Source organism: Phlebotomus papatasi, chromosome 3 (assembly GCF_024763615.1).
Source record: "Phlebotomus papatasi isolate M1 chromosome 3, Ppap_2.1, whole genome shotgun sequence".
NCBI lineage: Eukaryota > Metazoa > Arthropoda > Insecta > Diptera > Psychodidae > Phlebotomus > Phlebotomus papatasi.
The window spans coordinates 46,491,687-46,504,533 of NC_077224.1; the positions used below are offsets into that span (position 1 = coordinate 46,491,687).

Below are 12,847 nucleotides of genomic sequence, written 5' to 3' on the forward strand. Positions count from 1 at the left end.
TAATCTTATTTTTGTAGGTCAAGTCCACTTCTTTATCAATAAATAGAAAAACCCCAACTATTAAGTGACTCAAAGACACAAATAACATATTTGGACGCTCACAAACGACAATTAATGTGAATCACATTAAAATTTTAATGTGCAAGTGTGATAACGCCGTAAGGCTCAATTCCAATTACAAATAGGAGAAAAAGTCCAATTTCAAAGGTGCCTTAATTCAAAGATGTCCCACTTCCCTCTATAAATGAAAAGTTATAACGTTTCAATGATACAATGATGAATTCAAAGATTAATTTTTGAAAACAAAAAATAAACGAGTAGACAGTAGATCAATAAATAATACCCTTTCTAAATTTATGAAACAGACTACACTTTGCTATTTGTTTACAACCCAGAGATAATTGCGAACTTCTGGTAAAAAGTCTGTGGAATTTCTTAGGTGATTTTCTTGATATACGGCGATTGAATTAATTAATTTTCCATAGTCAATATTCGACGATAGAGTCTGTGTATCAGTTTGTGTTCATTACCAAGGGTGTCATGAAAGAAAGTTAAAAAGTTCAAAACTTTGCTACTTTTCCAATAAATTTTGGAGTTTTGCTTATATTAACGGCATTTTTGCGGAAAATTATTATGATGCTCTCTAAAACAAGGCACCTAACACAATATGATATTTTACACTTCAAAGATTAAAATACTTTGGTACTCCCAATACAGGTTTTTATATAGGTGTATATACCTTGTGTCTTGAACTTTAAACTATTTATAATTCCAATGTACACATATGTATTATATGTTGTATTTAAAGTTTTGTTACAAAATAAGCATAACAATTCATAATGGGGAACTTGAAATTGTTCAAAGTTTGTCAAATACTACGTATACTTAACAATACGGTGCAGTATCAGGGAATGGGTACATGAATATGAAATATATCATTCTTAGGGGAAATAGTCCGTTTTGCTTTAATACCCCAATATAACGTCACGATATATTGCTGAGAGACTTTCAAGATAATTCTGTAAAAAATGATTTGTATTCACACGCGTAAACGTCATAGGAATAGTCCACATTAGTTCTATTTCCATTGAGGATTCTTTTGCGCATTGTGAGGTCTTGACAACATTAATAATAATTTTAACAGGGTCAACGTCGATCTGTCAGATTTTCATTTCTAATGGTTGTTTTGTCGTCTTCATTCATCTTCACATGAAAAGGAAGGAGGGACAACGTACTAAGACTTTTTTTTTAACGTTATGTGAATTCTCTTGCAAAATTCAACGATGCGGAGTTGTTATCTTTGTGAATTTAAATCAGGTTCATCTCATGACTTTCTAATGGGTGCAAAAATTCTCCTGTGTTGTCGACTTACTTATAAGTCTAGGTAGTGAATTGCAATTTTTTCCATTCTTGTATATTTAAATAACCACACTTTTGTTGAATTGGGAAAGCTATTTGACTAAAAAAATAGTATTCCTTTTACAACATTACATTTTATGTGTGAGTGTGTGTGAGCTTTCATTAGTGATAACGTCGGAATTTTTCATTAGACCCGAGGCATTAGTATGAACAGTATGAATGAGTTTCCTTGCTTTAACAGTGGGTTATCCCGAAATTCTACTTGCGTATTCTATTGTAGCTCTAGCACATTAAAAATATAAAGTATATAGGGGAGAGTGGGAATATAAACATATTATTTTTTTTAATTTCTAAAATATTTTGAAAAATATTTAAAGAAAAACATAATGTAAATCCACAATTATCGTAAAAAAATGCTTTGAATATGTATAGGGTATGATGGAGTTTGAGAACGAATAATTTGGAACTTTGAAAATTCCTAACAGTTTTACGGCCTTATCACACTTGCACATTAAAATTTTAATGTGATTCACATTAATTGTCGCTTGTGAGCGTCCAAATATGTCATTTGTGTTTTTGAATCACTTAATATTTGGGGTTTTTCTATTTATTGATAAAGAAGTGGACTTGGCCTGCAAAAATAAGTTTAAATTTACCTAAAGCATAAATATTTTTCACATTAAAAAATTAATGAGAAAATCACATTAATTTTTCGCAGTAATGCTATAAATCAATTTATATCAAATTTTGCGGGCCAAGTCTATCTTTTTATCAACAAATAGATCAAATGTTGAATATAAAATGATTCAAACACACAAATTGCACATTTGGACTCTCTCCAGCGACAATTAATGTGAATCATATTAAAATTTTATTGTGCAAGTGTGATAACACAGTTAGATTGCAAGAGGATAAAAACAACGAAGAAGTACTTTCGAATGTATGTCTTGTACTTCTTCGTGGTTTTCTTTTTCTCTTTGACCATTTGAAACTGTGAGAAATCTCCAAATTCTAAAATAGATGTAATTCCGAATTACCCCATCTTTTCGTAGGTTTTAAATAAAAATTTTCGTGCAAATTTTTTCTCATATAAAACTACTTCAAAAATGGTTTCAGATATCAAAGCATTTTTTTGTCTATTAGGGTAAAATGGAGATGTTTTGATTAAATTGCAATTCAAAAGTCCTGCTATCCTGAAATTCCAGAACACTATACTTTGTTTCACTTTTACACATTATTGTTGACTGACAATTGAAATGTCAGAAACACCGAAATTTGAAATGGCAGAACAATCAGAGCTAAAGCGGCGAGTATGAGAACTTGTACTTTAGGCTTCCGTTAGATTTTGGAATAGGTTTGGATTGGCTTTATCTCTTCGAAATTACTGAACAGATCCATCGTGTAGCTGATATGTTTTCAGGGAAATTTTCTAGAAAGGTTTGGACTTTGGATACTTTGTAGTAAAATTTTTATCGAGATCAAAGAGAAGATTACGATACGTTCGAAATCGAAATTTCCAAATGGCATTTTTCATTTTCAGCGCTTCTAGGGGTTCATTACGAAAAATAAGTAAAATTACATTAAATGTCAAACTTTTAAAGTAATTTGGTTTACTGATATAGGAATCCACTTTTGAATGTTTTACCGAAAAAATTAACGACTCATTGAGACCAAACAGAAGTAGATTTTGATTCTCCAATAGTATCTTGAATAAAAGGTAAATGGAACTATATTTGCACAAAAAGTCGTTGATGTTGGAAGAATTCAAATTCAATTTCGAATTTTCATACTATACTTTCGAACAAGGTGGGGAAAATTTATTAAATATCACACTAAAAAGCTGGCACAAAAGTTGCTCAGTGATTATGGAGTGATTAAATGCTGGGGCAAAAACAGTTAACGTCGTTGTTCTGTTTTTTTCCTCACAATCAATGTGAAGACCGTCACATTTGCCACTTGAGCACTTCGAAATTCGAACAGGATGTAACTTTCGCCACCTTGCGAAAGTATTAAGAAGTAAGAAAGTCTCTTTTTTGAATCTTCAAATAGATTTTCGATTTTTTCAAGATCTACTTCTGTACTTAAAGATTACGTTTGTAAAATAAGAGGATATTATTTTCTTTGATTTTAACAAAGTCTCATAATTGATCAACTCAAAATGCAAGTGAACCGATCACTTCACTTACAGAATCTTTACCCTGGAAACCTTTTAATGAATAAGGAATTAATTACAACAACTAAGAACTTAGAAAACTGCAGGATCATAATAACTAAACGTGTTGACACTTTTGGAGATGTACTGTATTTATTTTTGATCTCGGACAGAGCTATATTAAGTAAGTCTCATGGCTGTAGAGGCTGTAGAGCATATATGGTCTATTTGATACATGACAACCCTGTCGACGGCTGTATCTCACCAATCCAAATCCTTTGACACACCTAACCCCTACCATCCTAAGGCAGGTGCAGAAAGTTGTTATATGGTACTCTTGTTACTCATGACAATTAATACAAGTAGGGAAGACTGGAGCAAAATTAGTCAGCAAATGACATTTTTCATTACGTATATAATTCACAAAAAAGTGTCGGTATCAAGTTTATAAATATTTTAAAGAATAGGAAGGGAGGTGTTTACTTCGACAAAATTATGGCTTCCTCTATATTCCTCGTAAGGCAAGCTATAACATCCCAATATCGTACACTATCCGCGACTAATTTTTTCTTTCCTCAGTGAAGTTTCCCCTACTTCACTGAGGTGAGCATCATGACCATGTCACATAATAGATTAATATTAAGATTAGGGTAGAGTAAGTACTTTTCGCCACCTTAAGGTTTGACACGCTTATAATTCTTACACTATTTGTCGAAATAAAATGAAATTTTGTGTACAAGTGCTTTGAAGCATTGTCTATCTATTGAATCAAGAGACTTTCCGGGAACTTTTGAGTATCTGGTTGAAAAAGTACATTTCCTACAACAATGCATGTTTCAGTACTTTTCGCCACCTTGTAAACACTTTCTCGCTATTGTGTAAGCACTTTTTCGCCACTTGTTTTTAATTGATTTTAAGAAACAGCAGTTTTCGAAAACCCCCAAAAGTACACGGCACAGTACTTTTCTTATTTAACACCGATATTAGACAATTATTAGAGTATTTCGAATGATTTTTTACACATTATTTATTTGCGACAAAAATCAATTCAAAATTACGCCTGTTTCAACTAAATTCCGCGAGGTGCGCCACTTGTAAAATGCTTGGAAAAATGAGTGGCGAAAAGTACTTACACAACCGAAAAAGTAAGCCCTATTTCACCACATCCGTATTTATTTATTTTTTTGGAAAAACTTAATTAAAAAATGACATTAGAACAAAGCTTAGTTAATAGCGGATTGACTTTCAGTGAAAAAATATCGAATACTGTACTGAAAAAACATAAAATAATGCAAGACAATTTGTCTGAGCGTTGACAAGTATATTAAAAACTCCATATTTTTTTGGTGGCTGATCACCTTGTCGACAATTTCTTTAATTATCTTGCAAATAATCTAGTCGGTGGATTATCTGATATGGTTTTCTGATTCATTTGAGTAGAGGTCACGAAATAACACTCATTTCGTCAAGGGGGTAACGACATGTTTTTTTTATATGGAGTTTCGTAAAAGACAGTGAAGGTGCTAGTGAAAGAGATAGTCTATAAAAAAATGTATCAATTGTCTCACTCTCATTCATTTTGTCATTTGACGTCTATGCATGGTATCTGAAAAGTCCTTCGTTTCATAAGAAATTAAAGTTTTAAAAGTGATAATTGTGTAAAACCTAATTGATCAAAGTATGAACACAAGTAATAAGTGTTGTGTTGTTCCAAATTATGGCAGCAAGTTTGGTCAAACTGGAAATAAGTTATCGTTCCACAGGTAAGTCACATTTGCATAAAAGTGTTTGGGGAATCAGTTACTCAGGAGTTGAGTCTTTAAAGTTAGCATATATCAAAAGTCACTATCCTAAACTATTTAAAAGGGTTCAAGATATACATTCCCCAAAATGTATATTAGAATTATGAGCTATTTTCACTGTGAATTGGGATTGTCACGGTGACCCAGCTGAATTTATTACTTGACTCAAAAGTGTGACTTAATTCAAATTGACCGTTACTACACTTTCCCAAAACCAGCATAATTTGATTAATAAAAATTTTTGATATTTGAAAATTTGCAATTTTTCTCTCTGAAAACTAACTATTTTTTACTATTTAAATTATACAATTGCTATATAATCTGTATAGGGATTAGATATCTTGGTTATAATTTTTTTTAATATTATTTTAGCAACGATTACAATATGTCTTCAATCGCTTTTCAATTTTAATTATACTATTTTTATTATTTAATACCACTCCGATGAACCCTTATCCTATGCAATGTAACTCATTCTCAGTGGGTTCTACACAAATTTAAATGTGGAATGTGGAAATATGTTAAAACCCATTTTCTACATTTTTAAATTTTTCTCTTTTCGAAAACCAATTAAATATGAAATTCATTTTAGAAATTTTAGTAGTCTCTGCTTATTGATCTTTTCTTAGCTTTAAATATAATTACTACAAATTTCTAAACTCGTGTATTTGAAAGTAATTTTTCCAAGACCTAATATCTATTAGCAGAGGAAATCAATTTAGCGCCTTCCTTTTAGAGTGTTGAGGATATTTTTTGCAAAAGAAATTATATAAAGTTTCTCTAAGAATATTTTATTTCTATATATTATATAAAATAATTAATAAATGAAATTAACTTCCTAATACAACATTTTTGTTTAGATTCCCTGCTAACGAAGTAAGAAGGATACTCTGGAAAAAACGATTGGAAATGTTACAATCTGTGATAACTTCCCAGTGTTTTGTGTGCAGTTTGCACTTTAAGCCAGAAGATTTCATTCGGAAATATGTGCGGCCTAAATTTAAAGTATATTTGAATCCACAAGCAATACCAATACAATGGTCCAAAGATCCGAGAAATGTTCCAATAAATAAATGCGAAAAGTCTGAGCTGATGGAAACATATGATGATGCGAAATGTCATTCAACTGAAAAGTCTGAAAAAGATTCGATGTTCTTACACCTGAAAACTGATTCAGAATTGAGATATTTGAGATCGCGGAACGCAAAAATGACGATGACGATACAGGAATTAAGAAAAGAAGTCAAAATACTTCAACAGAAAATTCGTCGCCGCGATAGAACGCTTGCTAGCATAATGTCTTCATTGAAAGGTCTCAAGGAAAGAACCTTAAAAGACGAACCTACTCAAAATGTATTGGAACAACTCCCTGGTGCCAGTAGGCCTATTTTCAAAAGAATTTTGGGGAGAATCAACGGACAAGGCCCAAATGTACCCTTCGATGAAGATTTAAAAGAATTTTCTGTGCAACTGGATTTCAGATCTCCTTCTCCTGTTGCATGTTTTAGAAAATGCAATATATCATGAGATGCATAGTGTAAAATATCAGTGCACCAAAGAGTCATATACGAGCCGTATGTATGTCTGTATTTATGAAATTTCACTGTAAGTTCTAATGTAAGAAATAACTTTACTGTGACAATAAAGCTATTTAAGATTTCATAACATGATATTTTAAATCGGGTTATAAAGTTGAGAAAGAAGAATATTGATTTCTTGAAAGCCGGAATATTTTCTAAATACACATAATCGAAAGCAGGTAAACTATTAATAAAAACATAAATTCTTTGACTTGATCCCCTAACACAGAAGTACAAAAAATTAAATGACATTGCCTAACCAAAAACTTGTTATTTCTTTTAATTTTTGTTCTCATTTTTCACAGTGTATTTTAGGTAAAAAACTTTAAGTAATTACTTTAAGTGGGTTGGAAAATCCGTCAATAAGGTGTGTGAAAGAGAACAAGAGTGCAATTGATACAGATATATACAGATGTTGCTTCACGGTTTTACAAAGTGGTTACCCCCTTGCATTTCGTAGTTCCACGAACTCATAATTTTCTTAAAATGTGATTTTAATTTAGGTGGCGAAAAAGTGTATACTGGCGAAAAAGTACTGACTCTACCCTAATACTCTTTGAACTGCGAGAATGCCAACAAAGGATAGCAAGTGTTTTATCTTGCCTCTCTCTTGTGTTTCGCTCGAAAACTGACCGAATCACAATTGGTACGCATGGAAAATTGCTCGAATTGCCTGTAATACGATGCAGAAAGCAATTAATACGAACAGTAATATCTTACTCATCGTATTACTCCACTAGAGTGTACTCTTTCTAACACACATGATATTCCATTTGAAATTTTGCACACTATATACCTCTCTCTCCGACTTTTCTTAATATTAATATTAATCTTATATGTGACACCACAGTCAGTTCCCCAATTTCCTAAGTTTTTATTACTATTTAGGTGATTTAGGTGGTCCCCCCCATCAGGGCTTACACTACCTCGAGGATTCTTTTCCAGCCTTTTAAATTCGAATAACTCCTCAATGCTGATTAAAATAATGTTTTTTTAATAAAAAAAAAAACATTTTGTTAAAAAGACGTTCAAAAAAACGTTCATAACACAGTCAGTCTTGTCTTACAGACATCCCTGCTCTTCCCTACAGTGTTTCAGTTAATTTAAAAAAAAAACTCAGAGCAATATTCTCTAAATACTTCCACTGACTGTACACAATAAAATTTGCAATACTGTAGTTTTTGTCTGATAACAATGTTCTCTTGTACTTCCGCTGTAATATATATTTTTTTATTATCCTCCTCAGATATTAGAAACACTCGTGGACGTCTTCACCCATCGTCGCAATGGATCGCACTAGTTTTTCTGAAATCTCATCAGAAATGTGTCAAAGACACTGCAAACAAACCATCAACAGTAACAAGCATAACGCTAAGCCATCGAATGCCGAAAAATGTTCTCAATAAGACATTTACTATGAAGATGACCTTAAGGCTAAGAATAGCTTTTAATGAGTCCCAGCGCAGACGTCGCCTTACTGACTATCAACATTCGTCTCGACGGTCTTCGATGGCGAATGTATTAATTAAGAGTGATTGTATTAGTAGAATTACCAAAGAATACTTTCACTATTAGATAAATTTTATGTGTTCTGAAAATGGACTATTTTGACCAATTTTGTGTTAATAAATGAAATAACTCATTAAATTTAAATTAATAGCAGTGTGTCTGAAAGTCTGTGTATGGTGTTTATAAGTGAATTTGTTAATTAAGAATGAAACAGAGACTTAAGGAAAAAAAAAGAAATATGTTATAGAAACAAATTTAATATGATTCGTGTAGAAATATGTTAGAAAATAATTCAATTACGGCTGGAAAATGACGATCAAAATATGGTTCATTTTAGTCATATTCTTCAAAATCAGTATTAATTCAGGTAAGAAAATTTAATTATTTTCCCTATAATAATCACTTTGTCCTATTTATATAACACGTATATCACCCTAAAGAAAAAAGAAATATTATTTTATTTTCAAGTAATAAAATGGGGAAGCTTTCGAAAAGGATAAAAGGCAAAAGAATGATTCAATTTATTCTTCTCCAATTCCAATTCTATGTGCCAATTTTTTATATTATGTACACTGATCAAAGAGAGGAAACAATTCTCATGTTTTTTACGTTTTCTCAATAAATCTAATAGTTGAACCATTTCATTGTGTTATATGGAAAAAGCGTCTATGTCACAGTGAAATATATACAAAAACAAAAAGAAATATCCTGTAGTTTTTTTTTAGATTGCAAGTATGAAAATTCTGAATATTTTACAATATTAGATTTCGTTTTATCTTTCTACACTTTCATCTATGATAAATTGATTTTATTTGAGTTCAAGTCCCGTGTGGTACAAATATCTGAATGTTTGGAAAGAGACATTTTCACGTGTGATAAAACGTAATAAAATGGACTGTCTTTGACCAAAAACCCCGGGAGCACGGAAGAAACATTAATATTGAGAGGAGGTACTCTTGGTCGGTCTGCAATGGACTCATCAGATTCTCCTAAACCGGAATATGGCATTGCAACATGACCTTGTTATCAATTGCGGGTATAGGGGGTAGCAAAGAGATTATGCTGATGGGACCCTATCCTGAGGGGCCCCCTGTACAATTATTTTAAATATTTTCCATGTTTTTATTTCAGCTTTTAACCCTTTAAGGACGATTGGGTCACCCGTGACCCAAAAATGAAATTTTTCTTACGGCCTTCTAAAGCTGTATTTTGCTCTAAAATGTTAGAAAAACTAGGGTGACGATAACTTATTTTCGATACTATCGACTGTCGATTCTGAAAACTTTAAATGATAGCTGCAATTCCTGTAATTAATATAGATGTTTATAAACAGTCTCACTCTTTTAAGGATATCGCAATGAATAGCCCAACAATCCGTAATAAGTTGACATTCACTTAATCCAACAGATATATATTTAACGATACTATCGATTCGATAGTGTCGAAGAGTTATCATTCCACACCTGATTTTTTCTGACCCTCAATTTTTGATCTTCTCGTCCTTAAAGAGTTAAAGTTTGAATTTAATATTAGATTCCAATAGAACACTAAGCAAAGGCGTAGTCAACGCGAGGTAGTAAGGGGTCGTCGTCCCCCTTACACGATACTCAAAAAATAAAAAAAATAAGTTTAAAACGAAAAGTTGTTCAAGAACATTAAGACTTAACTCATCTTAATAACATTTTCACTTCAGGCACTTTTACTGTTTTAAAATATCTTTTATTGGATCTTATGTGCTTTCTAAAAAATTGAAATTTCCTTGAAACTGGTAAAAGTTAAAAATCGATGAACATGATATGAAAATCGCTCTATAAAATCTAATTTTTAAAATTTTCAAACTAAGCTATTAAGACAACTTTGGGGAAAGTTTTTGATCAAAAGGAAGCTGCAATATCGTCTTGGAAGAAGTTTTATCGAGCTTTCCATATCAATCCCCAAAATTATCAAAATAGGATTAGAAAAATTATTGAAATAAATGTTCAAAAGGTTTTGAGACAACAAAAAAGCATTTTCTTTCCATTTTTGAGCAATTTCACGCTATTTTCTTCAAGAAAAAATCTTTTTGGTGAATTTAGTGAACTTTCAGCTTACGAAATATACCGATAGATTAATAATTTAAACTAAATTTCTAACTTCAAATACAGAAAAGAGCAAGTTAAAGACCATTTTACATAATTAAAAACAAAACAACATAAAATCAGGCCATAGACAATATCGACTTATGGGAGGGATAACCAAAAACCAGAAATTGATATCTCTTGCAATAATAAAAATATCTAAACAAAATAAAATCAATTAGAGCCACTTTACCGATTCACTACCGATTAGGACTGATGTATAACTTATATTATAAGTTCTTTGGATATATTTAATTTCTTCGGCTAAAAATTAAACATTGAAAGTTTTTTCAAGCAGAAAATGAACGGAAACATTTGACCTCTTCGACGTTTCGAGGATAAATGTCCTCTGCAAGGTATCGAAGTTTTTTTTGGCAAAATCGCGTACAGATGAAAAATAGTTACACTACGTTTGGACTTGCATCGATTCTCGTACTTTCGACTTAGACTTCGACTTAGATTCGACTCATCGACATAGATCAGTGTCCATTTTCTCCTCCAAACTAATTTCGGAATAATTTAAAGATTGGATTGGAAGGAGATGAGAAAAAGCGTCACTAATCTTTTTTGTGGGGGGTCATCGAAAAATGGAAGTAGATATAATTTACTGTTTCGCCTCTACTCCGGTATCAAAGTTGTAAAACTAATTATATACATTATTATCTCTTTGAGCTCGAGCAATTTAAATGAATTTCACATTAACTATATAGTTGAGAAACGTTATTTAAGGTCTAAACCCAGAATGAAATATCGCACTCATAATACGGGCTTCAGACCTGAGACTAGCCATATGGTTTAACTGCTGTAATTTCTTATCAATCACGATTTATTGGAAAAATTTAACTTAAGGATAATCAAAAAGCAATAAAATTTCTTGCTTTTTATGATTTTGAGAACCTTGCGAACTGGGCTAAACCTCTATTCTGAAAACAGCTAAAGCTCAAACATTTTGCAAAAATTGTCCTACTAATCATATTCTTTTGTACCGCAAGAAAAACATACTGAACTGAATCATAAATCTCAGAATTGCCAGTTTATTATCAAATGGTTAATATCAATAAATATTTTTCCGTAAATCCCAGAGAACACCAAATGAACTTATCAAATTTATGCTCAAAATCCTGAAAGGGATGAAATTATTTAGTAGATAATGTGTAGAATAATTCCCCAAGACACAGAAAATTTAACTTTGCCTCCAGCAAGCGCGGGTTCATTCGTGGGAGTAGCTATGACACTTTTAAAAATTCGGAATTTTGGCTTTCAGGGCTTTCGAGATTCTGGCGTTCGGGATTCTGGCGTTCGGGATTTTGGCTTTCGGGATTTTGACCAGGACCCATATGAATAAGCGGTTGGAAATGATGAAGATGATAAAATGAAAAACCTTTAGTAAGAAATATTCAACGTAATTAATGGTACATTGACTACGAAATTTCCATCTTGTGAATTTTCCAATTGTGTTGAAATTGAACAAAATATTTAAAGCTATTATAGAAATAAATCAAGAAGCTTGACCTGTGGCAGAAAGGAGAGAGATGTTGGACCATTTTGCTAATCTTAATATTCCCAAGATCGAGTTATTGGAATAATATCCCAAGAAACCTCAGGCCAATATCTCTATAACAACATTTAGTTTTCAGATCTCATAACTTTAATTCCATTTACCAAATATTCCAACTTGATTTTGAAATCCAAGACCTAACGTCTCAACAAAATCTTTGTGTCATTTGTGTCATTTCAATGTTTTGGGTTTTCTTTCTTGTTTTCTAGAAATAAGATGGATCATAGTTCCGAAGAAGGAAAAGTAAATTTCAATTTCAGCTCAAATGTGAAACAAACACTTGGTTTGGCGGTTTGTTTTCCCAGAGGCACGTTTATTTCGAATCAATTTTCTGGTATGAATTGTAATTTCCCAAGCTGACTTGTGAGATATTTTGCTTTATGGGATGTTTTCTAGTGGGATCAATCTTCAATCTTCACACAAACAATATAACTGTAGTCATATTGAGGTCTGTATTTTCAATCAAGAAAATCCTCTCGATTTCATTTTCACAACGAGTATGACGCGTGTTTTTCCTTCTGCTATATTGTCATCTTTTTTTTTGGGGGGCTAAAGAATAATTTTTGCAATGTTTAATATGAGTCTTATGGGAAAATATATTGCATCTTAGACATATTACATTGAGAATAGATAAATATTTTCTTATTTTATTTATAGAACAATAGTGAGTTGTTAAATTTATTGTGGCTGAATAGGTATATAGTAAGGCCATGTAACTCCGACGATTGCAAAACTCGGATGCCGCGACCGATTTAACTCCGATACATCCA

The 12,847-nt window shown here is 31.9% G+C and overlaps 1 protein-coding gene across 2 annotated transcripts in view; it reads left to right on the top strand.

Annotated features, from left to right (window-relative positions):
- Positions 1–12,847, top strand: part of LOC129808006 (neuropilin and tolloid-like protein 1) — a 176,884-nt gene that overhangs the window by 32,400 nt on the left and 131,637 nt on the right. Inside the window, exons 1-2 of one of the 2 annotated variants that reach the window (XM_055857639.1) lie at positions 3,317–4,984; positions 7,354–8,769. In XM_055857639.1, coding sequence (XP_055713614.1) covers positions 8,712–8,769 — 58 coding nt within the window. In that variant the 5' untranslated portion in view covers positions 3,317–4,984; positions 7,354–8,711. Of the gene's footprint in view, positions 1–3,316; positions 4,985–7,353; positions 8,770–12,847 lie in introns of those variants that run through there. The other variant, XM_055857640.1, reaches the window with a different exon arrangement.